The sequence below is a fragment of the Chaetura pelagica genome, unplaced genomic scaffold, assembly GCF_000747805.2.
Source record: "Chaetura pelagica isolate M959 unplaced genomic scaffold, ChaPel_1.0 scaffold2, whole genome shotgun sequence".
NCBI classification, from domain to species: domain Eukaryota; kingdom Metazoa; phylum Chordata; class Aves; order Apodiformes; family Apodidae; genus Chaetura; species Chaetura pelagica.
Genome location: NW_009952796.1, coordinates 1714535 through 1740659, shown reverse-complemented (window position 1 = coordinate 1740659; position 26125 = coordinate 1714535). Strand labels below are relative to the sequence as shown.

At 38.0% G+C, this 26125-nt stretch overlaps 1 protein-coding gene across 1 annotated transcript in view; it reads left to right on the top strand.

Moving 5' to 3' along the window:
• The window catches only part of USH2A (Usher syndrome 2A (autosomal recessive, mild)), a 393962-nt gene that overhangs the window by 264779 nt on the left and 103058 nt on the right, over positions 1-26125 (top strand). Inside the window, exons 41-46 of the mRNA XM_009994736.1 lie at positions 8906-9237; positions 12317-12439; positions 14920-15083; positions 17171-17380; positions 18736-18938; positions 20780-20892. Coding sequence (XP_009993038.1) covers positions 8906-9237; positions 12317-12439; positions 14920-15083; positions 17171-17380; positions 18736-18938; positions 20780-20892 — 1145 coding nt within the window. The remainder of the gene's footprint in view (positions 1-8905; positions 9238-12316; positions 12440-14919; positions 15084-17170; positions 17381-18735; positions 18939-20779; positions 20893-26125) is intronic.

The following is a 26125-nucleotide window of genomic DNA, read 5'->3' as shown; positions in this document are numbered from 1 at the left end:
TTTTCTGGATTGATAATGTTCATGGTAGTGGAGTATACTGTGCAATAAACTGCTTTTGTGGCTGATTAAATGCCAAAGTGAAGTGGAGGTATTCTGCAACAGCAGAAGCCGTTTATTTAGTATATGCCAATGCCATGAACATTATTCCTGTTACACAAGATTTGCTATAACCTAATATACAGAAGTATAAAAGAAATTGTTTCCTTTTCTTGTGAGGGTTGCAATTGCTGTGCTGCTTCAATCTCACACTTCACACTGATATGACATTTGGGAATGTAGCTAGGTTGAGTGACTTGAGAAAGAGGTGGTTTACATGGTGAATAATTATGTAAAGGAGTTCTTTGTGTAGGAAAAGCATTACTTGGCTGGGAACACTGAACTAAATTAACTGTAGTATGCGAATTCTCCAACTTTGGCTGCTTGACTTCTGGTTTGCTGCTGGTTGTCCCTTGAGGGCTTTGGCCTGGGGAAGATGGATGTAATCTTGATTATTGGCTTAACTGGAGACTTGCTAATGCATGTTTGACTGTATTGCTCTCTCTTGCTGGCCTGTGCCATCACTGGACCATTGATAAGACAAGAAGTGGCAGCCATTGTCATTCATGTTGGTTGTTACCCTCAGAGATGGCAATCACTTAATTTACAGTTCACCTGCCATACTTTTCTGTGAATAGAAACTGGAGCAGAGAAAGCTGGTAGTCCACCCTACAAATTGAACAATGTCATCAGTTTGCTGTCAACAGGATCTCCAAGGGTTGCATTCTGCACTCTGTCTTTTCTAGTAGCTGCTTCTCAAATTTGACTGCTCAATTGCGTATGCATGTGAGCAAACAAATAAGAATGGCTGTTGTGGGGTTTTTTTATAGTTGTCTTCTGTTCTTCATTAGCCCAGAAGCTGGACGGTGGACTCCTAAATGCCTGTTGTTCTCTAAATAGACTGGGACTAAATTTCTTGTCTTCTGCTTCTTCACAGATGGGAGCATCAGAGGAAGCAACTGGGATTTCATTTTAGTTATTAGTCTTCTTAGAAGTCTGTCAAATGGATTAGCTTGTTAGTCATGGTCTTTCTTCCTTCTCTTCAATTTTATGGAAAGTTCACATCAGCATAGGAAGACTCTGAGGCCACCCAGTGGGCTCTGCCAAGGTGCCAAGTCTGTCATGTGATCCATGTGACTGTTGTGTGCTGGGAGAATAGGAGAAGAAAAAGGTACCACTTGTTCTAAAAATATTTGGGTTTTTTTGCTCTGATCTTTCAAACTAGGCTATAGATCTGAGCAGCTGCTCTGCAACACCCTTGTGTCACTTCAGCCCAGAAGTATGCTAGTTGCACAGGCAGAACAAATGTGAAGTATTGTGTAAGGTTGAAAAGTTTTCCTGTGTGCAAATAGGATGGATCTGATTTGGGATTGCTTTACATTGCTGCCTGTAAGTTCTGATGAGGGTCCCAGGAAGGGACACTTTCCCTCTTAACAGATCAAGCCCACCACACCTGCCATGTATATATCACCAATGTAGTGTGCAAATAAAATTTGTGGAATCTGCTGGTGTTTCACTATGCTCTCATCTTACTGAGGGCATATGATGGTAGCTCTTAAACACAGGATGGAAAACAAGCCATCTCTTTGGGAGGGGGATTTTAATCACCTCTTGCCCTGGAGAAGGCTGTCCTCCCAGTTTAGAGCGGAAAGTATTGGAAGGGCAGTGTGGGAAAGATTGGTGAGAGGCTCCTTTACCAAGCCACAGTTGCAAATCAATAGAGGCTTTCAGCTGTCAGTGCAACCAGTCCTTAAACCATGAGCACAAATATTTACTTCTACTGAAAACAGAGGGAATTTACAAAAAAAGAGAAACATATTTCTATTCCTTTATTTAGTCACAGAATCAATATAAATGATTTGAGGATGTGGAGAATTCAAAGTGCTCCAGTATAATACTCACTTGAGTATACGGCTTAATTTCATAGACAAAGGTTTTCACTCTGCAAGGAAGAAAATACCAGCACAGCAGGTCTCTCTTGGCATAAACACTTCTGATGTGTATATGCTGCTTTAACATTTAATTTTAATCAGAATGGACCAATATCTCTCCATAACATTTAGCTTGCTTTCTTCTGTGCAACAGAAAGTGTCAAGCTGTTGATAATTTTTAAAGTACCCATTTCTCTGACACCTGCATGATATTTTTTTAATATTTTCTGGATTGATAATGTTCATGGTAGTGGAGTATACTGTGCAATAAACTGCTTTTGTGGCTGATTAAATGCCAAAGTGAAGTGGAGGTATTCTGCAACAGCAGAAGCCGTTTATTTAGTATATGCCAATGCCATGAACATTATTCCTGTTACACAAGATTTGCTATAACCTAATATACAGAAGTATAAAAGAAATTGTTTCCTTTTCTTGTGAGGGTTGCAATTGCTGTGCTGCTTCAATCTCACACTTCACACTGATATGACATTTGGGAATGTAGCTAGGTTGAGTGACTTGAGAAAGAGGTGGTTTACATGGTGAATAATTATGTAAAGGAGTTCTTTGTGTAGGAAAAGCATTACTTGGCTGGGAACACTGAACTAAATTAACTGTAGTATGCGAATTCTCCAACTTTGGCTGCTTGACTTCTGGTTTGCTGCTGGTTGTCCCTTGAGGGCTTTGGCCTGGGGAAGATGGATGTAATCTTGATTATTGGCTTAACTGGAGACTTGCTAATGCATGTTTGACTGTATTGCTCTCTCTTGCTGGCCTGTGCCATCACTGGACCATTGATAAGACAAGAAGTGGCAGCCATTGTCATTCATGTTTGTTGTTACCCTCAGTGATGGCAATCACTTAATTTACAGTTCACCTGCCATACTTTTCTGTGAATAGAAACTGGAGCAGAGAAAGCTAGTAGTCCACCCTACAAATTGAACAATGTCATCAGTTTGCTGTGAACAGGATCTCCAAGGGTTGCATTCTGCACTCTGTCTTTTCTAGTAGCTGCTTCTCAAATTTGACTGCTCAATTGCGTATGCATGTGAGCAAACAAATAAGAATGGCTGTTGTGGGGGTTTTTTATAGTTGTCTTCTGTTCTTCATTAGCCCAGAAGCTGGACGGTGGACTCCTAAATGCCTGTTGTTCTCTAAATAGACTGGGACTAAAATATGCGGGGGGAAAATTTCAGCTGTACTGAAGGGATATCACATACAATTTAAAGCAATTATACCCTGTTGTTACAGTTTGAGTATCATCCATAAAAATGAAGGTGTTATCTTTATCTATTTTCCACCTCCTGTGGAATTGCTGTTATAGACTAAATAGACTGGGACTAAAATATGCGGGGGGGAAATTTCAGCTGTACTGAAGGGATATCACAATTTAAAGCAATTATACCCTGTTATTACAGTTTGAGTATCATCCATAAAAATGAAAGTGTTATCTTTATCTGTTTTGCACTTCCTGTGGAATTGCTGTTACAGGCACATGTTCTGGAGTTGCTTTTTGTCTCAATGTTAATGATCGCTGTCCTGTGAAGTTGCTTCTGATTACAGAATGTTGGATGCAACGGTAATAATTCCATAATCACTGAAATTAGTGACTAACCGAGAGGTGATCCTTCAGTGTTTTACCTTTGCAGATTGCTGTATGGTAGAGAATGAGGCTGTGAAGACCCTTCCTCTCTTCAGGGTTAAACCCCCTTATCACCATTTCACTCTCAAAATGCTTCAGACTACAATTGCACAAGAACATAATTTTGAGAATACAAACAACCCTGATACCTAGGCCCTGTACACTGAAGGGAGTTGCAGTGAGCCCACAGAGCAGCTTTGTGTTGTGTAGAAAAAGGACTCTAGACTTTATTCTCCACACTTCCAGTTTTTATGCAGGTATGACTAGTGCATTGGGAAAATTGTTTAGGAGCGATCAATCCTTGAGTGAAGATTGCCTTGTAATGCTGCTAAGGTCAGTGAGACCTTGGTTTATTTGCCACATAAGTGCTGCTTGAACGACTTAGGGTACTCCCAACACCCATAGGAACAGCCTTAACTTGCACACTAGAGGTTTTCCACATTTTAGGACTGTGATTTCTTGCACAGCTTGCTCATTTGTACATACTGTGGGATGAACTAATGAGGGTTTCATCAGCAGTATCCCCCTGCCTTTGATATATCTTAAACACTTTGCTGTAGTAGGTGTTTAGGATCATAAAGAATTTTTTTTTTTCTGATTTTTCATGGCTCAAGCTAAATGCTTCTATGAGTTTTTGCAGCAGCAATCTACTACTGCAAACTTGATCACGCCGTTCTTCTGTGGTAACACTTGCTGAAGTTGGATGTAATTCATGTGCAAAGTATATGAGAATAATTATTAGGGAGGTCCATCAGGATTTTCTTTTCTGGTGTGATACTGACTCTTGATTGAATTCCACTATAACTTCTGTTAAGACAGATAAGAACTCATGAGGAAATTCATCTCCCAGATACTTTTGGGAGGGCTAGGGTGTTGGAAGAGGACTATAGTCCAGCGGTTGGAATGTAGAATTAGGGTTGCAGGTCTTGGTTTTCAGTTTTGCTTCTTTCTGATATGTGGCTTAGTCTGGGATTTAGCCTTTTCATCTGTAGAATTGGAGTAATAATACTTGCAATTTGAGACTTACAATGTGCTTTGAGACCGACAGTGAAAAGCTCTCAATAGTGTATTTATTACATTCTGTTTGTAGATGCTACAAGCAGTAGCTAGGAGAAATAAAAATAAAATGAAACCAAACATGCTGATTTAAAAGCTAGCTTTTGAAGCCAGGTCTGAAGTACTGAAATAGTTGCCCATGTACCAGTGCTTCTCTTCATATAACTCAGATCTAAATTCCAGGATTCCAACAGCTGTCAAAAGGAAATAAATAAATAAATAAATGATTCCAAGGTTATAACTGTTTAATGGGGGTAGAATGGCTAATTTCTGCCTCTTTAAATTTTGTGGTGGAGAAAATTAGGTGCTTTGATCTTTAAATGACAGCTTCCAGAGTCATTACATTGAATCAGTTAATCTCTCCCAGTAGTTACCTTATTCCCTCTTCCTCATGGGCATCCTCTTTCATGATCTCAGTGCTGAGCTTCAAATCAATGAACAAACTGTTACTGCTTCCAGCACAGCCTGTCCAGTGAGCTTTATTGCTTTCATGCATTGCCAAGCTCTTACCTCAAACCTTGGCACATCAAAGTGGAGAAGAAGTCCAGTAGTGCCACTTCAGTGTTAAGCAGGCTGGCTCCATCATCCTCACTTAGACTGTTTGGGTCAGGCAGTCCCATATTCCCAGGTGATATATGCAATTCAAAGCAGGTCAAGTGGCACAGCAGTGAATGTGAGTATCCTTGGTCATTCCTTTATCCAGTTTAAAAAAATACAAACCAAAATGATAACTGGTCTACATATTGTTGTACGAGATACCTATACCCAGAAATTAGTAAGCTGCATTCTGTGTTGTGCTGCTGACTAAATATTTATAGAATCACAGATCGTTAAGGTTGGAAAAGACCTTCAAGTTCATTAAGTCCAACCATCAGCTCTACACCCCCCTACACCGCTGAACCATCCCCTGAAGCAGCACGTCTACCCATTTTTTAAACACCTCCATGGCCAGTGCCTCCACCACCTCCCTGGACAGCCAGTTCCAATGCCTCACCACTCTTTCAGTGAAGAATTTTTTCCTAATATCCAATCTGAACCTCCCCTGGCACAACCTGAGACCATTTCCTCTTGCCTTGTCGCTGGTTGCCAGGGAGGTCACCTCACCACAACCTCCTCTCAGGTAGTTGTAGAGAGCAATGAGGTCTCCCCTCAGCCTCATCTTCTCCAGCCTGAACAGTCCCAGCTCCCTCAGCCTCTCCTCATAAGATCTGTTCTCCACACCCCTAATCAGCCTACTTGCCCTTCTCTGCACCCTCTCCAGCACCTCAATGTCCTTCCTAAACTGTGGAGCCCAAAACTGCACACAGTGCTCGAGGCGCAGCCTCAATCACCTCCCTGGTCCTGCTGATCACACTATTCCTGATGCAGGCCAGGATGCTCTTGGCCTTCTTGACCACCTGGGCACACTGCTGGCTCATGTTCAGCTGCCTGTCAATCAACACCTCCAGGTCCCTCTCTGCTGGGCAGCTCTCCTGCCACTCCTCCCCAAGCCTGTGGTGCTGCTGGGGGTTGTTGTGGCCAAAGAGCAGGACCCAGCATTTGGCCTTCTTGAAACTCATGAAGTTGATTTGTCCCATTGATCAAGCCTGTCCAGATCCCTCTGCAGAGCCTCCCTGCCCTCAAGCACATCGACACTCCCACCCAATTTAGTGTCATCTTCTATTCTTTTTGTTCAGCCTCGTTTTCGGTTCTCTTAGAAAAAAAAATTAAATTTGAGAAATTTCCTAATGTAAACCCCAGAAAGCATCTGTTATGCACAACATGAGGTATTTTATCTGCTAGTGCACAGAAAATGCTGTGAAGTAACACCTGGGAGTTTTTTTCAAGTTCTACCAGCTAGTGCACATGCTGTATAAAATTCAGCAGCTGAGGTACTGGAGCAGCATTTGTTCTCCTGCCCATGTTATAAATCTGTTCCTTTATTGTGAAGGGGCTACAGTATATGGTGAATTTTGTGCAAGTTCTATTAGATAGAAAACTTATGCATCTAAAATATAATGTAATTTAAAAATAGCTGCTCCTCTCTTCCAGGAAATAAAACAGGGATTTGTACAAGGTGAACATTTTTAGGCAATTTTCTCTTCTGAGAGTGTAATACCAGGAATTTCCCAAAGCATTTGACAAATAGTTCTTTTATTAGAAGCCACCTTGCATTAAGCAACAAGTAAGAGGTCTTTTTTTTTTTTCACTGATAATGACAGATGTACTGTATTAATATTCTTAAAAAACGCCCTCTAATATATTATCTTTAGTCACACTTAACAGAGGCAAAATTTTAGAATTGGTGCTACACCTCAATAAAGAATAATATAATTATGGTTGCAGAAATGGGTGTTCCCGTGCACGTTCCCCTCTTTCTGTAACATACACAGTGCATCTCTTGTGTGTGCAGTATGGTAGCAATGAAAGGCATTGGGATTGCAAATGTCACCTGAAGTTTACTGACCTGAATGCTTTATAGCTGCATTTGAAAACAACACTTTCTGTTATCTGTGCTAATCATCCATTATTCTCTGCTTCCTAAGATTATGGCTAGATCACATGAACTACTTCAAAATGAGAGATTGCTCAGTGTTTCTGAGCACGGTGCAGAGCTGATTCCTACCTTCTGTGAAATTTCCCATTGTTTTATCAATAGTATTTTCTTTATTTGTTCCATTGTGATTTGAGGCCAGAAGTAACAAATGCAGCATTTGATAATTAGCCAGAGCTAAGCCTTTCCTATGTGGGTACCAATAATCTTGTTTGTGCTGTCTTTACTCAAGATCACCCTGTTTCTAATTCTCTGTTTAATAGTATTCCAGATTCTGTTATCAAAGTCCTTCAGCTTTCTCCACTACTTTGCTGCCAGGTTTCTTCAAGTCTGATGGCCTAAGAGGTCCTTCTGTACCTAAGCTATAACATTTCCTAATCCCCAAGGGTCCTTTAAAAATCCTTTTATAAATCAAGCTTCTCTGTTTCCGTGGCTGTGTGTAATTGTGCATATACCTTTTTAAAGATACTTTGAAGGCTGGAGAGTATTAAGGAGAATGTTCAAGTTAAGTAAGTATCTCAGTATTACTATTTAACACTCCAGTATTATCATTGTTCATTTTACTCTGCACATAACTCCACATAGGTTTTCTCAGTTTCTGTGTTTTTTGCAGTGTTGGATTCAATCCATAATTATCTTATGGCTGGGAGGAAAACAAGTAGCCGTTGTTATAAATGAGTGGGTCAATGGCAAAGAAAATAGTCCCAGGGATGTGCAAAGCAAAACTGGTGTTTCTTCTCCCCTCGCACTTCTAGGATAAGAAGGATTGATAGATTGTTTTAGACTACCTATTTTAAACTTTGAGTTCCTGAGTCCAGTTACATGTCCTTGTTGTATCAATCTAAAGTCTCTTCTGTCATGATACTGTGGCAAAAAGCCTTAAAAAAGAATTGAGAACATCCTTGCACTTGATGGTACAATGATTTGAGTGGTGGATCCTCACTGGAGTTGATAAGACTAAAAATACAGAATAAGATGCTTTAAAAAAGAGAAACCTAAAAAAACTCAACCACCTAACCTCAGTTTAGCCACAGTAAGTGTAGCAGGATGCATATATATAACATGAATTCTGTATGTGATTTCCATTTTTTGTGGTAAAGTTTTCTCAGCATAATTCAGTAACTCTAAAAATGGAAAATTGTGCCTGCTTTTTGTCTGATACTTACCAGTGTAATTTATTACTGAAAAATAAAAGGGAAAACCTGCATTTTTCATAATGTGAAGAGTGCAGACAAATCTTTTTTCTCACAGGGGCTAAGGCATTTACACATTAAAATTGTGAAAACACAAAATAAGATTTCTTTTTACTCTGCCTCTGATAGATGAGCACACCAGGCAATACACCCTAAGAAAATAAATGCTAGTTAGTGATACTTATAATAATTATCATAGTTTTGCTAGTGCATCTGAACATCCCAGAATTTTGAGTGGAGCATTCACATTTTATTTGTGAAGCTGACTAGTAGATTTTTCAATGACTGCAACTGTGACTGCAACCTTCACTAAAATTAAAGGTTAGATTTCTAACTGATGCAGCTTTAAAAGTAAAATTTCAGTTACCTGGGAAATACACAAAATCTGTCTTGCTGAAGAAGGAAAAGGATATATTGAGATCGCGCTGGTGTTCATTTGTAGCATGTTGTGTCAAATTTTTACATTCTGCCTGAGAGACTAGTGTTACTATAATATTTTAATTTTCTTCTCCTTCAGGTCTCATGGAAACCTCCTCTGATACAGAACGGTGAAATCCTTAACTATGAGATTCGCATGCCTGATCCACGAATTGTCATTACTGGGAATACTTCAACATTAAGTTATTTGGTGACCAATCTTATACCCTATACAAATTACTCTGTCACCATAATAGCTTGTTCTGGAGGGGATGGCTTTCTAGGAGGCTGCACAGAGAGTTTGCCTACCAGTGTGACTACACCTTCAACAGTTCCTCAGAGTGTTAGTCCATTGTCTGTGACTCCAATCAGTGAGTCATTTATTGCCATTTCTTGGCAGCCACCACTAAGGCCGAATGGTCCTCATCTGAGGTAAGCTTTTAGTTGCAATTGAAATGGCAGTTTTCTTCTCCTTGCCTAAATCTGATGTAGAAAATTCTGGCTAATGCAGACTTCATGATGTGGTATCTTCTTATGCGACCTTTCAAAGTTCCTCTTTAGGGTTCAGGAGTCCATGAGTGGACTCATGTAAAGTGGGTATGTCTAGAAGCAGATAGGAGGGTGAGATTTTAATTGTTTTGAACTTAGGAGGATTCAGGATTATTTAAAGCAAGCGTGGTGTCTGTACTGTGGCATTTACTTTGCAGAGTGCATTCAGAAAGGCTCTGGTTCTTTCAGATCAATGCAGTCTGAAGAGCCAGAAGGAGGAAACACAGGGTATTTGCAAAGTTGTAACTGGTTCGAGCTGCAGCATCAGCCACAATTTGGTGGTCAGTTCAGGTAACACGTTCCACCAACAAAATGACAGGAAAGTATGAGATCTCTGTGAACATAAATATGTAACAAATTAAATATTCTCGGTACTCTGTGGTGGTTATTTTATATAAAGTGACCATGGTAGTGTGATGACACAAAATAGGATTAAAACCTAACTGATTCATAAATTGGAAATGACAGTGTGTGTGAAAGAAATGGAAGTTTAAATGCTACAAGTTTGGTGACAGAGCCAGAAATGGGAAATCAAGAAAATGCTGGTGGATAGCTGGTATAGCCAGGTGGATTTCACCACTGGAATAAGAAAAAGGTGTCTCTTCTGAGATTTTTTTGGAGTGACGGGATGGGAGAATCTTCACTTGAATCTGTTGAATGCTGATTATGTGTATGCATTTGAAAAAATTGTATTTGAGTACATGAAGATTTATAAAGGCAAATATGTCTTTTTACATACACAATTAAAAAAAAAAAGTCAAACAAATCTTTAACATATTGGGAAGCATTGTGCATGGAATTATATCTCTGTACTCCCTCCATATGTTCTGGTTAGCAGCTCTCTTCTAGGTGCACTGATGGGTTCAATAATTATCATGTAATGCTGTTTCAGTTGCATATGTTATTGCAGCACAGTAGCTTGACTCTTTCTCCAGGCTTAATTAGGACACACTACAACTGAATGGAATGATGATTGCTCTAACGGTAAAATCTGAAGTTTTTGAAAAGCAGTCTCTGCAGTTCTGGGGTTAACAGCATGACTATTTTACCATATATTATTGAAGTAGTTCAGCACAACTTACATCTGCTGATTTCATTTCCTTCATGGTGTGCCATGCTGCCCTCAACAAGAACAACCACTGAAGCAGCTGCTCTGTACACCCTGATGAAGCAAGAAGTCTGCAGCAAGCAGAGCAGCAGCAGCAGTTGCCAACGGGTGTGATTTACACATGATCACTATCAGGATTGAAAAAAAATAAATGTTTTTTTATGACTTGTCTATGAATTATATTGGACAGAATATGCCCAAACTATTCCTAATAAAACTGTAATAACTGTCTTTGAATTTTGTTGACACTGATGAACCACTCATATGAGAGCTGTTTTTGAGGAATAAAGTCATCTGAATATTTTGATAGAATTGGAGTTTAATTAGTTTTTAGTATTTAATTTCTGAGGTTATGGTCCAAATTTGTGCAGTAATTTGGTTTGGGATCACTGAGATCAGTGGCACAGTTCTTGTTCCTACCCATTGAGGATCATTGACCAAACTTGAGGGTTTAAGTTGTTGGAACTCATATATGTACATCCTAGCTTTCATGGAGCACAGGTAGTTTCAGTTTGAAGTAATGCAAAATCACTGTATTGGTACCTATTAAATACCCACTTGATTCAGCATCTCAAATCCGTAATGATATTGTCCAACGTTCCCTCATTAGACTGGAGATTATTTTAACCTACAGAATATAAGCATCAAATTACACGTTAAGCCAGCAGTCAGAATAATTGCAACAGGGTGGTTACTCACACCAAGGCATTCTGCAGAATGCTTGGACACAGAAAAAAACATTTTCTAAAATAAGAGCTTACAGTGAGAGTCTGCCTGACTATCCACATACCTAGTACCTTTTCAAACTGGGGTGGGAAGAAAAGGATGATACAGCAGCTCAGCACTTTAGAGTCAAGTTGCGTATTTAAGTGAATGTGTGTGTGGGTGACTTTATTTAGCTGGGTGGGCATCAGATGAAACACTATTGCAACTATGTTTTGATTAAAACTGCTGCTCACCATTCCAGAATGGTAACTGATAGGAAGTGTACAAACATCAGGTGCCTTAAAAAAGAACCATAAAACTGAAATAAAAGTCCTATTTAGAAACTCCTATGAAATGTCATAAAAAATAATGGTCCTAAAGGTTTTGAACAGCTCTATATAATTTTGTTTCATTTAGAGCATAGTTTTCTGTGTAATCCTTAAAATTATGAGGAAATACAAAATATGTTATCCCCTTTAGTTTGTGTAGATATGAAGTGATTTATTCTTTTCTAAAATCCGTAAAGGTTTTGGGTAAAAGATGACAAGGAGTGATGCGGAAGGGATGGGAGGCATGCTGTCCAAACTGGGCAGTCTCATGGCTGACCTGGTGAAAGATGGGCTTTAGCTGCCTGGCTGATTGGAACAGAGACAGGAATGCAGCTTCAGATACCAATTAAAACCACGATGAGATAGTTTGACCTTTCAAGCTCACACCATGAATGTCTCCCCAAATACAAAGGTGCCTTGCTAAGGTCTATAGATGAAACAGTTAACTAATTCTACACTTTTTTGTCTCCTGTATTTTACGCTGTGGTTATTTGCAAACACTTTAAACATAAATGCACACTTAAATTGCTACCACTAGTAAAATAGCAATAGCATTTCCTTAAGTTTAAAATCTGTAAATCATTAGAAAAACTCATTCTTTCAAATGGAAGTTCTTCAGCTTCCATTTTCAAAGTAGTTTTTTTTAAGTCATTGGCTCTTTTAAGAATATTAATCTCAGAAAGTTTACAGCTGTAAAAACAAAATAATGTGTGGCTTTAAAAAAACAGCAGCACAACAACCAACCCTGTTTTTTGTTGGGTTTTTTTTGTAATAACATTAGTTGAGATAATCCTGGTGTTCTGCTTGTCTTTTGTGTTAGATATGAGCTCCTGAGACGTAAAATCCAGCAACCACTTGCATCAAATCCCCCTGAAGATTTAAATCTGTGGCACAATATTTACTCAGGAACTCAGTGGTTTTATGAAGATAAGGGTCTTAGCAGGTGAGATTACAAAAACTATAAAAACAAATGCTGGCATTTTGTATAGTGTATGTTTAATAGTTCAAAGTATTTCTTGTGTCTTTATGTAGTGAACATATTAATTATGTAATGAAATATTTTTGTCATCATCTTTGGTATTAATCATTCTAATAAGCAGGGATTTATTATTAGTCAGTTATTCTTGACTCATATATTGTTTTGCTCTGAAAACCGAATTAAAATAAAGATCTTGTGAAGTTTTAGCTTTGATATCCTCATGCAGTCAAACCATTTTGATTTATGTGTACATATGCTCTAGATCTGTGTGTTGGCAAAGACATAGCACAGGCAGAACGAGTGTTTGAGAAGTCCTAGCTGGGAAACATTTGAAAATTGGTTTCAGCATTGTTTTTCTTACCTGGTTTTAAAATGCAAATTAACAATTACTTTAATATCTCCAAAGGCAAAAAGAATATTTATCACAATGTCAGCAGATCTAATTAAGGGCAGCTTTGTGCTGCCTTCATTATAGTTAAATGCAGAGTGTTGAGATCTGGGAAATAGAGGGTGGGTTCTATTTTGTGGTATAGAGCAAGAAGTTTGCTCTTCATCAACCCTAGTTTCTGCATCTGAAAGTCAAGGCTACCACCCTTAAGACAATCAAAACCACATAAAGAACCTGTAATGGAAGTCTGAACATGGATTCTCCATTGTTTTTTTGTAGGTAAAGTCTTGGGAAAATGTTCATGGATGGTTTCAGGATGTGTGTGTTCTCTGTGCTCGTGTGCTTTGAGGACTACATGTCAGTCATTGCCCCTTAAATATCTGTACATTGCTTCCACTGTACTTTAATGAAGTGTGTGTGATCATCTCTGTTGAGCGTGACATGGACCAGCAGAATGTGACCTCTGCTTCAGACTACTGTATAGACTACACCAAGCCAAGGGCTACTGCTTCTGGCTTGTCACTGTCACGTTGCTGAAAGTTAAGCTCGTTTTCATCCATTTTAATAACTGATCATGGAGCTGTTCTTATGCCCAAGTCCTGCCCAAGTGTCCATTTCTTTCTTCAACCATGTTTGATACTGTAAATAGAGTTTCCTTTGGTTTAGTTTATCTTATTTTAGCAATGCTGATGTGCGCAGCAGTTATGTTAACAGTTCAGAAAGGACAATAAATTCTGACGGGGTCTCAGTGACAAGTCATTAGGCACAATGGTCTTTTGGGTTGAATGAGCTGTGGCCAGAAAAGTGTGCCTAACCCTTAGATCCACCTAAACTCTTCCTCTGGGGAGAGTTCTGCAACCTGCACCTATGTTTTTGCGGTCAACAAATCAGGATGAGTGTGTGGCTGGAGAGAAACGCAAGCCCTATTTTTCACAGAAAGAAGATCCACGTATCAGCATGTATTTTCATTTCTGTCATGTTTTAAGCATGTTTCAAAATTAATGATTTTTAAAATTATATTTCTGCCAGAAGTCTGTTTTCACAATTTTTTTTTTTCAGATGGCTTTTTTATTTCTAAATTCAAACTTCTTTCACTTTTGTTGCTAACAAAATGGATCAAAAAAGGAATGCCAGATTCTCATTATTACATTGCAAGAGCAGATTCCATTCATCTTCGATTGCACCTATACTACAATGTCCAAGAGTATACTGTGTGTTTGCAAGCAGCAGAAAGTGCAGAGGGAGAAATAAGATTTGTTATATATATTGCCACTCTTCTTCTACAATGCTTGTCATTGCAGTTGGAGCCAGTGAGCTCCTCCTTTATTGTGTTTGGAGGCAGTTATCCCAAAGTGCTGCAGTGAAAATTTTAGCAAGATAATACTGTGTTACTGTGATTGTACATTTTTGTGGGGCACTTTTAATGATCAAAATAATTTTGAGATGATGAAATCCCACTTAAAAGATATTCATATGCCATTTGATATAGAGAAGAAATTATGGAATGATAGTCAGTTGGTTTACTAAACATATATGAAGTATTTAATAAAATTGTGTAAAGTGAAGATACACAGTTCTGAAGCGAATGACTTTATTAAGGGAGTTTGCATTCCTAGGCACTTTTTAAAAAAATGTTTTTGTAGTGGGAGAGTCCTGGCTGTGTGGTGAATCACTTTTACAAATGAGACTCTGCAAGTTAAAATCAATGGGTTTCCCAAAAGAGCCTCATTTGATTAAATTCTGATCCAAATTTTGGCAGGTTGCCACTGCTGTAATTACATATTGAATTGAGCTATAATCTCTCAACACCTCAGAAGCTGCAACTATGAAGAAGTGAAATAATGTGTTTTATTTTTGTTACCATGTTAATGGTGCTGAATTATTTCCAAAAAATAGACACCTTTTCTAGAGTCTTCATTGGTGCAAACGATGCAGCTTCGCTTGTTGGAGAGGGAGGGAAGAAACAGCAAAACTTTGGCAGAGGCAGGTGGTTTACAGTAAATGTTTTCTACATCTGCATTTTTTGTTTAATTTAATTATTTTTAAAATGTCTTAGGTACACAACATACGAGTACAAGCTCATAGTGCACAACGAGGTAGGATATACATCAAGTGAAGAAGTGATAGCTACTACATTAGCAGGATTACCAGAGAAAGGAAGTACCCTCATTGCACGTGCTGTTAATCATACTGCTGTAGAAGTGGAATGGTCAAAACCAAGTAAGTGTGCTAGTGTTCTTAGTATTTATTCCAGTATCTAGTTGTTGACCTACCATCACTAATGTTGGTCTGCCTTGCTCTCATAGGAAATGCAGTCCTTGTCTTTATTTATAATATACCTAGGTGCCCTTGAAAGGAGAGGAAAGAAACAGGGGAAAAATGTGCACATTTTGCTATTTTTTTTGGTCGTTTGTATTTATTATATGCAGAATGTTGTCCAGAATGAAAATAATGAAAGGAAGAAATAGTTAATGCAAAATCATAAGAAATCTGTAAAGTAGTAGTACACAAAATCCTGTTGTCTGCGTGGTATATTTCATATCTTTTTATGAAAATTTACGTATACATTGCTTCAGGATGAGAGGATCCCCTTTTTTTCTCTTTGCTCTGCTCCCTCAAATGAATTTAGCCGATTTCTCTAGTTGGTTTGCTAATACAGCAGTGGGGAATTTCTTCATGCCTTACATGCAAATGTTTTTTTAAGGACTGGGTGCTGAATTGCAACAAATGTATTCTTTTTATTTTATAATTGGATGCCTGAAGTAAGCATGCTTATAAAAACTGACAAATGTAATAGATCTGAAGCAGCTCACTGAAGTTTCATTACCTTTATAATCTAAACCTCTGACCTTCTAGATGTGGGTAATGCAATCTTGTTTTATTTTCATTCATACCTTAGAAATTTCCTTCATATGTGTTTGTGAGTTCAAAGGTTAAACACCAAGACAGGGCCATTTGTTATTTGAAAACCATATAATATTTTATTACTTCTTATGTTGCAATGAGCATATTAACTATTTTGTATACCAGTGGTTCATTTTGTCATTATAATAGTTTTTACATTATTTTCTTGTTCTCTTTGGAAACTTGGGAGTCCTGAAGGCAACTTACCTTTATAGTTTTCTTTTTCTGGAAAACCTACTGAAGTTTTCTGACTTCTAAGTATTTAGGACTTGCATCTGTACCACTTAAAATAAAAATAACGTATATAAAAATAGCACTCTTTGTTAAGAGTTTATATGACAAAACTATGGACTATTAAATCTGAAAATATGCTTTTGGACTTTGTCAATGCTATTTCCCAGTCAACTGTGTCCCATTCAGTGGTACAGTGTGTTGTCTAAAGCAATATCTATCCATGCTTAAAGTTTTTGTCAGAATTATTCTTTTCATCTTGGTACCTGCTTGGAAATACGGTTGGATTTGGTCAGATCTGAACTTAAACTGTTTAACAAAGAACAGATAAGGTAGCAGACTGTATCTGAGTTACTAAAATGCAGAAGCAAGGCTTACCTAGCATCTTTGTTTATTCGCCAGCTCAGACCAATGAATGTCCTTCCCTGTAGCCAGAAAATTACACTGTTCTTTTTTCTTCCTTTCACTGGGAAAGCTAGTGCTGGGCAAAACATTTTAGGAAGAAATGTGAGGAGTTTTTTTTTCCCCAGTAAGTATAATGCCTCTGAGTCTGTTACAGCTCTACATGTAGATGATGCTATCATGCTTCTTCTAAAATCCTAACATGTAGATTCTCATTTTCATTATGACCAAAAGGTCTCATGTGTAAAGTTGGATTTAACTTATTTAACACATAGGCACTTCCCTTACTCATGGCTAGGGGACTAAAACAAGAATTCAGTACTTTTTTTGGAGCATAGGGATGCGTTTTTTGAAGCGAAAGAGCAAAAAGGAAAAACATCTTTGTCATTTCCATCTTAAACTAGTCTGGGTGAAGATCATCTGTTCACAGTGCCAAGCAGCCAGGGCAATGCACCACTGCTGGCAATGGGTTTCACCGATTATTTTTTTCACTTCCCAGGTTCCATTGTCACCATGGAGGATGTCTAGAGAAAGAAAGCTTTCTCCAATATTAGATAGGATGCTAAACTGTTAATTTTGACGTTTGGAAGAGCAGTCTGCATATCTGCTTATATGGGTTAAATGGAAGACTCCTGATGGAATCTTTGCCTTTTTTAAAATAAGGGTCTGCATAAAAGTTATTTTTCTCTTCACAATAAGTGTTGTGGATAAAAACTTGCAGACTGAATATTTCTAAGTTGATGTTCCAATGTTCTTCCTTTTTTTCTTAGCACTACAAGATTTGCAAGGAGACGTTGCATATTACACCCTCTTCTTGAATTCTACTGATGAAAGAAGATCTCTGAGGATCCAGGCTGATGCAAACTCTGTAGTCATAGGTGATTTGCAGCCCAACACAGAGTACCAGATATTTTTTCAAGTTTTTAATGGAGCCCACAGCATCAACAGTGAAGTTATGCATGTGACTACCTTAGATGGAGGTTGGTTAGCAGTGAATGCAGCTTGGCTTCAAATCTGAGAATGAAATTGATTGATTTTTGTTAGGGTTGAGATCAGTCATCCTTCCATTATAAAATTTCCGGTATAAAAGGAAAAAGGTCTAAAACGCTAAAATGCTTAAGTGCTGGTTGTCATCATGTGGTAGATCAATAAACGGTCCCACTGAGCAAAAAGCAAAAGCTTTAGAAGCAAAAGCTCTAATAGCAGATATTAACCCAGTTTGTTCTCATCTTCTCCTGCATACTCCTATCTGTGTGCACTAAGGTGGGACTGAGTTCATATTGATAAATGGTGGAATTTAGAAACAATTGGGGTTTTTTTAAACATTTCCTCTGTGAAGCAATACATTTTTGACATTACAGGCATACACAGGGCCTTTCCTGAGTCACCAAAAACTCTAGGTGTAAGTTCAACCTTCAAGAAAATTCTTTAGGAGTCATTTCTATGGCAGTGGGCAAGTACAAGGGGGGAGGAATAAAACAAAAAAAATAAAATTGCAAATCTGAAATGCATTTAGAATGGTCTTTCTAATCTTTTTGCTTTATAAAGTCTCATTATAAACATTATAATATCATTACCTCAGAAGCAAGTGTTCCAGGTCATTAGGAAAGCACTTTAAGTGAGGATTCCATTTCCTTTCTAATGCCAAAGGTCAGCACCTTTTGTTTATAAAATAGAATTGATCACAGGGACAATTTTTCAATTGGTAAAGAAGGATTCTTATGATAAAAATAGGTCTTTGCATAGTTATTTCTGACATGCTTAGATAATTATGTAATTTAACACTAAAGGCGTTGTGTTTTGGGTGTTTTTTTTAAAATAAGTGTTAGACTTCATCATTACTGTTAGTAATCAACATTCAAAACCATTTACATAATGAGAATATTGCACATTGCTTCATAGTGCTTCAGCTACGAGGCTGATAACATCACGTTCCACCAGATGAAGTATTTCGGTCTCAGGTTTTGCTTAAAAGCAAAATGCTCTGCTTTTCTCTTTTTTTGGAAGGATTAGGGCTGGGGAGACATAAAAATAATGTTTGTATGTTGGCAGCGCAGATGGGTGAATAATTTATCATCATATCTCACTGGTCACATACTACTGATGATTGACACTATGCTGCTGGTATAAAGCATTTTACCATCAGCTCTCATGGTTTCTAACTGAGAGTATAATAAGCCAATTTACAGAAGAATACAGACTGTGATAACTTCATCAGAGGAAAGCAGATAAGCAGTGAACCTTTTGCTAAATGTAAATACTAATCTGCATTTGGTTAAACAAGTGCTTTTGCAGAGACAGCTGGAGTTTATTCAGTTTCTTCCTTTATTTCTAGAGCCTGAGGGCATGTTCCCTCCAGAGGTTGTCATCATCAACAGTACAGCTGTACGTGTCATCTGGACATTGCCTTCAAACCCAAATGGTGTTGTCACAGAGTATTCTGTCTATGTAAATAATAAGCAGTACAAGACTGGAATGAACGAACCAGGATCCTTTCTTTTAGCAGAATTGTCTCCATTCACTGTATATGATATACAGGTTAGAACATCTCTTCTGGGTTGTGTACTGTACTCTAGTTTTACAAAAAATGTGTGTATTTTCAACTGGAATATTGTCTCTTGAATTTCTTTATATACGTGGCCATGTATTTGCACTGATGTCTCTGTGTATATACATACAAGGCATAAGTTTATTTTCAGCATATTTTAGGTCTGTGTACACTTTTCCTGATAGAGAGTTCCATTTTATTTTTTCAAACCATCACAACTCCATTTACTTTCCCCTAAATGCTCTGTGCTACAACATTAGCAAAGCCTCAACATATATTACAAAGAGGCAAAGATCCTACTCCTAGTCATTAAAAGAAAATTGCAATTGTTTTAGAAGCATCAGACATGCATAATATATCAGCACAGAGAAATAATTATATTGCATTTGTCATCCTTTTATCATTTTTTTTCTCCTTATCCTTCTAAGGAGGAAGCAGAGCTGATCTCTGAAATCATGGTAGTACTTTTTATGCTGTTAATAAGTACAGTATTTTTTCTTTGCTTTTCCTGTCCCTATCTCTATCTTTGCCTCTCTATTCATATACCTACAGAAAGGCAAAACACTATGTTTATAATGTTTACTATGTTTAGAATAATAGCAATAAAAAAATAAAATAAAATCTTGCCTTCCCTAAGTTTTATGCATATAGTCAAGAAATGCCGTTTGACACTTAGTTGTAACTATACCTGTCTATTTTTTTCAGATTTGTTTTCTATTATACAGGAGAAGGACTTAGTAGCTCCATGTATACTTTGTTCTGAAAATTTGCATCCAGTTACTGCATGCCATAAATAAACATCACAGACAGGCACACCGTAACAGATTTCTGTGTTCCAGCCCCTCTGAAACAGCAAACCTCCATCCATGAATACACATATGACTTTCGAAATGCTGCTTGGAAACACATTTGTCTTTTCTCAATAACAATGCAAATTCAGTGTACTGCCTCACTTATAGACCCTCTATATTAATTTACCATGGCCACCTTCTGTTGCTTGAGATGTTAATTATCTGTCTCTTCTGCTTTCCTAGTCTTTATACTGGGCTTTATATTTGCATCAATGTTATAGGTAAACCAAAATAAACTGGTTTTATTTTTTTTTCCTTTTCATATTTTTTCTTCTAGTCCTGGAAGCAATATTGTTTTGGATGCATGTGCATCTCAGTTGTAATCTTACTGCATTATCTTTCCTTTTTTGTGCTGTTTCATTTTGTGTAACTTCTCTGTTGACAACACAGAAAGAATGCTACCATCCTTCACCAACTATTTAGTTTTGCCTCTGCTTAGTTTAATCCCAATAATTGAAGGAGTAAGTGGCTCTTTTGTAACAAAGTGTATGATTCCTATTTACATTTTTCACTTTAAATTTTCTGGAACCGAAATGCAGGAATAAAAAGTATTAATGAAAAATTATCCTTATTTTTCTGTCAAAATGTATGGTAGATGGTAGGTGTAGAAAACTCACTCAAGGCCTCAAATCAAAGTAAATTTTTTTCAGTGCTGTGTACCAGATGTTACATATACATACAGAAAAAAAAAATTCACTGAAACTTCATGGTGATAAAGTAATAGAGAACAGCAATTAGTGTTAGAGGACTGCACCTTTTTTTTTTTTTTTTTCCCCCCTAAATGGTGTGGTTAAAATGTGTTACAGCACAGCAAATCTCTGGTAGATACACTGATCTCAGAGCTGTGATATTTTTCTGGCTGCATGGAATCTGTTAAATAGAAAAGAATTAAATCTTGGGTGAAGAAAAAAGTCTAAATAGAAACAGAGCTGAATAATTCCTGTGGCTGACTATGTGAAATTCATGTTCTTCTTCATCAGATTGAAGTCTGCACAGTGTACGCCTGTGTGAGAAGCAATGGGACCCAGATTACAACTGTGGAAGATGAGCCAAAGCAGCTCTCAGCACCCATTATTCACATAATGGGCTCAAGGTACTATGCTATAGGTAGCTTTCAAATATCAGAGTGATTTGTGGCTAGAATGGGGACCAGAAAAGCAAGGTTGTCTTTGCTAAATTGAATGAGGTGCATAAAAAAATTCAATACACATTTTGAAAACATTTTTTTGGCGTTGTTATTTTTGATCTTGTAGTTTTTGGGCAAAAGACTGAAGAAATCTCAACCTTGGTTGGTTGTACACACCCATTTGGCTAGCACTGTGCTGTGTTAATAAATAAACCATAAATGGAAGTAGTTAGGAGAAGAAGTGTAGAGGAATGATAATTATCACATTTTGCTGTCAGTTAAGAGAAGGAAGATTAATGTTCAGAGAGCAATGTGATGCTGATAATGGAAACTTAGAGTAATTGTGGATAAAAAAGAGACACCTATCACAACAATAAGAATTAGTAAGCTATCTTAAAAGGCATGCATATCTATGTCTCCTTGAACCACTGTTTGCAACTGCCCATCCACTACATCCACAGGCATGGGCAAACTTCTTAATTGTAAAGGGAGCATCAGTTTTGCAGTCGGTAGAAGCAGCCAAATAGTAACATATGTAGTGATTCTTTGGGAGTTAATATCTTTCAAAGACAGACTTGCTAACACATTTTTCAGAATTACACCAACAACAAAGCAGTTAGCCTCCTGTGTGCATAGTATTGTTCATGTGATTTTATTACACTTCTGGTAGAGTAGGCTCATTAGCAGTGTTTCTTTTATATAACAAAAATAGAGTATCTGAGCTTTCAGAAATGGCCAACAAAACGGATAAGTCACTTAAGGACTTTGGTTTGCTGTTTATCATTTCTGTATTTTGCTTGAATTCAGCATTTGTCTCTGTATAAGGGTGAAATTAAACTTGCTATTTTTCTGTCACATATATCGATATACTCAGAGCTTGTTTGATGATAAGAACTCAATTCAGGATCTCATCTTTTGCCCTTGACTTTAACTTATGTATGCCTTTGTGTTGTCTGTACTGCAAACACTTATGCATGTTTCTGTTATTATATATAGACTAAGTATGTCATAACGCATGAATGCAAAAAGATCAAAAATGCCTTCCTACTTTATAATCTGCTCAGCCAGACCAGGCTCTGTTTCTACACTGCTTTTTCCTACATGTCATATTATCATCAGCTGTTCTTATATCCCAAAAGAATACTAACTACTGATCGATTGCCCGGACATGTCTGGCCGTGGCCTACACGTGCCCCGGGTAGTTCATTTATTTGCCACGGTGGATTTGCTAGAGTGGAATTTAATCAATAGCTAATTCATTAATTCTGGTCCTTGAGTATGTAGGGATTGTGCAGTATAAAAATGACTGGCTCGCTTCAGCTTTGATTGAACACTACAGCTGACAGCTTCAGCAGGTGCTGGGCTGAATATGAATTTTGCTTATTTATCGTATACAAAAGAAAAAAACTTGGGCAAAAAACCTGTTTGGATAGACAAGAGGACATTTTAATACACACCTGTCATCAGGCGGAGAATAAAGGCGTATCTGGAGTATAGGCTCATGGGATACCTGAGATATAACACAGACTGTGCAGTTTATAGTCTTTAATTGGAACCATGGCGTTTTTCCCTCCTCTGAATCAGTTTGGGGGGCTGTATTATTGATGAGAATGCCGTAGGATAATGTCTTTGTAGCATTCACAAATAATTGTTCTAAAATTTGCCTCAAGGAGGTGCGTGACACAAATTATAATTTCACCCACCAACTTCTGAGAAGTCTTTCTGATAGCAGTTCCATCCACACTGTTCTAATGAAGGTTATACCACCAGAGCCATTATAAATACCTTACTTTTCCACCCTTTACAGTTAATAACTCAGCTTCAGGCTGAAACTTGGCACAAAAGGTCACAGACCTGGAATGATTATTTTATAATGCCAAACTTCAAATAGAAAACAGTATGGGACCCAATCCTGAAGTCCTAAGTCAGGTCCTGGATTTGGGGTTTTTTTTGTAGGGAAGATGGCATTGGTCATTTTTCGGTAGAAGTAAATAATATTGAAATCATGTATGGTTGTGTTTGGCTTTTTTTTAGATAGGATCTCAGGGATGTTGCTATGGATAAGTATTGAATTTTATTGCACAGATTAAAAAATTCTCTGAGCACTGTGTGCATGTGGATACTGACTTAAAGTTTGTGTAGTGGATTAAATTCTCACGGTGTGTCAGAAAACAGCTCATTTCCCTTTAAAAACTCTTTCTTCTTTCTCTTGTTTCTTGTTATACAGCATGCTGAGTTCTTCTCTTATAACAGTACTTAGTAGCAGTTTTCTTCCTTTCAGAAAACTGAAGCACAGTGCAGATGAACCCTGCCAGAGATTCTGTTGAGTGCTTAACCCAATGGTTGATGGGTCTGAAAACACTGTGTAGCATAAACTAGGGAAAATCCTTCAGAGCATCAGGAAGGAAGAAGTGGTAACCAGAAAACACCTTCAGGGTGTAATAGAAAGCTCAAAGGAGGTGAAGCTCTGGTAGAAATGCTAGATTAATTGTTTGGCTTGGTTTTGTGTATTATGGAGCCTGGGAAGATTTTGTGATCAGATGCTGTTTGTGGATGAATGAGCTGGAGGAACTATCTCAAATTAACATGTTTGTGAGAAAGAATTTAGAACAATTGGATAAAACATACAGTAATAAATTCTTTGGATTATTATATTTGCTGAGCACTTCTAAAGGAGCTCAAATATGAATGTGTCAAACTATTCTCCTGTATAAAATATAATTTAAATTGGTTTTGATATTGGAGGAATGGAAGATGTGACAATGTAGTTAGGTGAAGTAGGACAGATGGTTGGACTTGATGATCTTGAAGGTCTTTCCCAACCTTGATGATTCTGTAATTCCTCCAAAGGGATTTGGGGAACTAAAGACCAGTAAGTCTGATTTTCCATATTGGGGAAATGGGTTAAAGTACAAATAAAGGGATTCATAACTTTGTGAATAAACATGAAATTCTGGGAAAACTTGCTGTGGAGTCATGCCCACCCTGTGTGTCCAGGCAACATACTAAGCCAGGTTTCTGAGAAACACTTAGTACACTTAGTTTCGTAGCATTTTACCTGAAGTGTCCAAGGCAGCATTCCCCTTGGAGGGAACCTGATCACTCTCCCTCCTTTAGTAATTGGAAAAACAAGGCACAGAAAGATTTCACAAAATTTGTAGCACCAATGAAATCATAATGCCATTTATCAGATCTTCTGTACTGCGTTACACTGCCTCTCTATTTGTGTTAGCACTGCAGTCCATGATACAGCAGGCAGTTAACTCTTGCACAAAAATGCTGAAGCAGTTGCTCAGTATGTATGATCTTCTCACTAGGAAAGTATTTCATCCATTGGTCATTAATAACAGCAGTGTTCCCTGTCTTGTGGAGTGAATCTTATGTTTTTCCTCTGACTGTTTATAAAATGAAAGTCATAGAAAATGAAAAATAAAAGTGAAAATAAAAGTCATAGAATAAAAGTGAAAAAATAAAAGTGAAAATAAAGTCATAGAATCATAGAACTATTCAGGATGGAAAAGACCCTTGGGATCACTGAGTCCAATTCCTAATGTCCAGTCTAAACCTCCCCTGTTGCAGCTTGAAGCCATTCCCTCTTGTTCTGTTGCTAATTGCCTGTGAAAAGAGACCAGCACCAACCTCTCTACAATGACTTTTCAGGTAGTTGTAGAGACTGATGAGGTCTCCCCTCAGCCTCCTCTTCCCCAAACTAAACATTCACAGCTCCTTCAAGCATTCTTCATAAGATTTATTCTCTGGGCCCTTCACCAGCTTTGTCGCCCTCCTCTGTCCTCGCTCCAGCACCTCGATATCTCTCTTGAATTGAGGTGCCCAAAACTCCAGGTGTGGCCTCACCAGTGCTGAGTACAGGGGGACAATCACCTCTCTGCTTCTGCTGGTCACACTATTTCTAATACAAGCCAGGATGCCATTGGCTTTCTTGGCCACCTGGGCACACTGCTGGCTCACATTCAGCCACTTGTCAATTGGAATCCCAGGTCCTTTTCTGCCCAGCAGGTCTCCAGCCACACTTCCCCAAGCCTGTAGCATTGCCTGGGGTTGCAGGACTCGGCACTTGGCCTTATAGATTTGGCATGATTTTTTTTAAACTTAAGCCTTGTATTTGATGAGATTAATACAACATTTACTCACAAATAGTGAGGCCTTATTTTATTCGTAATCTTGATGGTTATCCTGAGTTGAGGAAAAAAAATACCAGGAGTTCTTTTCATGGTTCATGGAGGCTCGAAGCTGGTCATACTGAAAGCAGGCAAAAACATCAATTTATTTTTTGAAACCTGGTTTACCAAAATGTGTCTGATGTTCTATCAAAACTGAAATACTGGCATTCTCCAGTTTACCAGAGAGGGAGTAAATGGGGATGAATAGAAGTTGAGGATGGACAAGCTCCATCCCTGTGTTTCTGCAGCTGTATCAAATGCACCATATGTGGTACTGGTCAATGCATGCTAAAGGGAAGGTTCTCAGCTCAGCCTGGAGCATTTCGTAGAATCACAGAATAATAGAATGGTTTGGTTTGGAAGGGACCTCAAAGATCATCTGGTTTCAACCCCCCTTTGTTAAGATGGGGGATATCAAAAAGCCTCTGCAGTCCTGTGAAAACCCTGCTGATTTTTTATAAACTGAGCTAATGCATTGTTCTCGTTGTGATGCTTTCAAAACCACCATTTGCCAGGGGTGGCAAGCATCAGAAGGTGTAGAGATAATGGAAACATTCATAAGGTTGTGAGGGAGTCTGCTTGGCTGTGAGTCACTATTGGAAGCTCACACTGAGTTTTACCCTTGTGGGATCAGTAAACTCCTGTGCCACATAATTTTCTTGTACAGCTGCAGTTTTACATAATACCAGGGTATGTCCACCCCCTATGTTTAATTGAATAATAATAAAGTGGTTTCTTGTTAAAAGAAATAAATATATGGTGAGCTCTGCAGAAAAGGCAGAATATCCAAATCATTGCATCAATTCTGAGGCCTAATTTGAAGTTATTTTGGAGGAAATATGACTTGTAAAACTGCAAAAACTGGCACTACACTTTGAAAAAGTACCATTGAGGATCTGAATGAAACTTGCAGAAATCAAATAATAAAAAATGTGACTGGAAATACTTTCTTTGCTCCTGTGAGCTATACTGTGCAAAAATCAGGAAAGTTAAATTGCAATTATAAATGCTGAAGCACT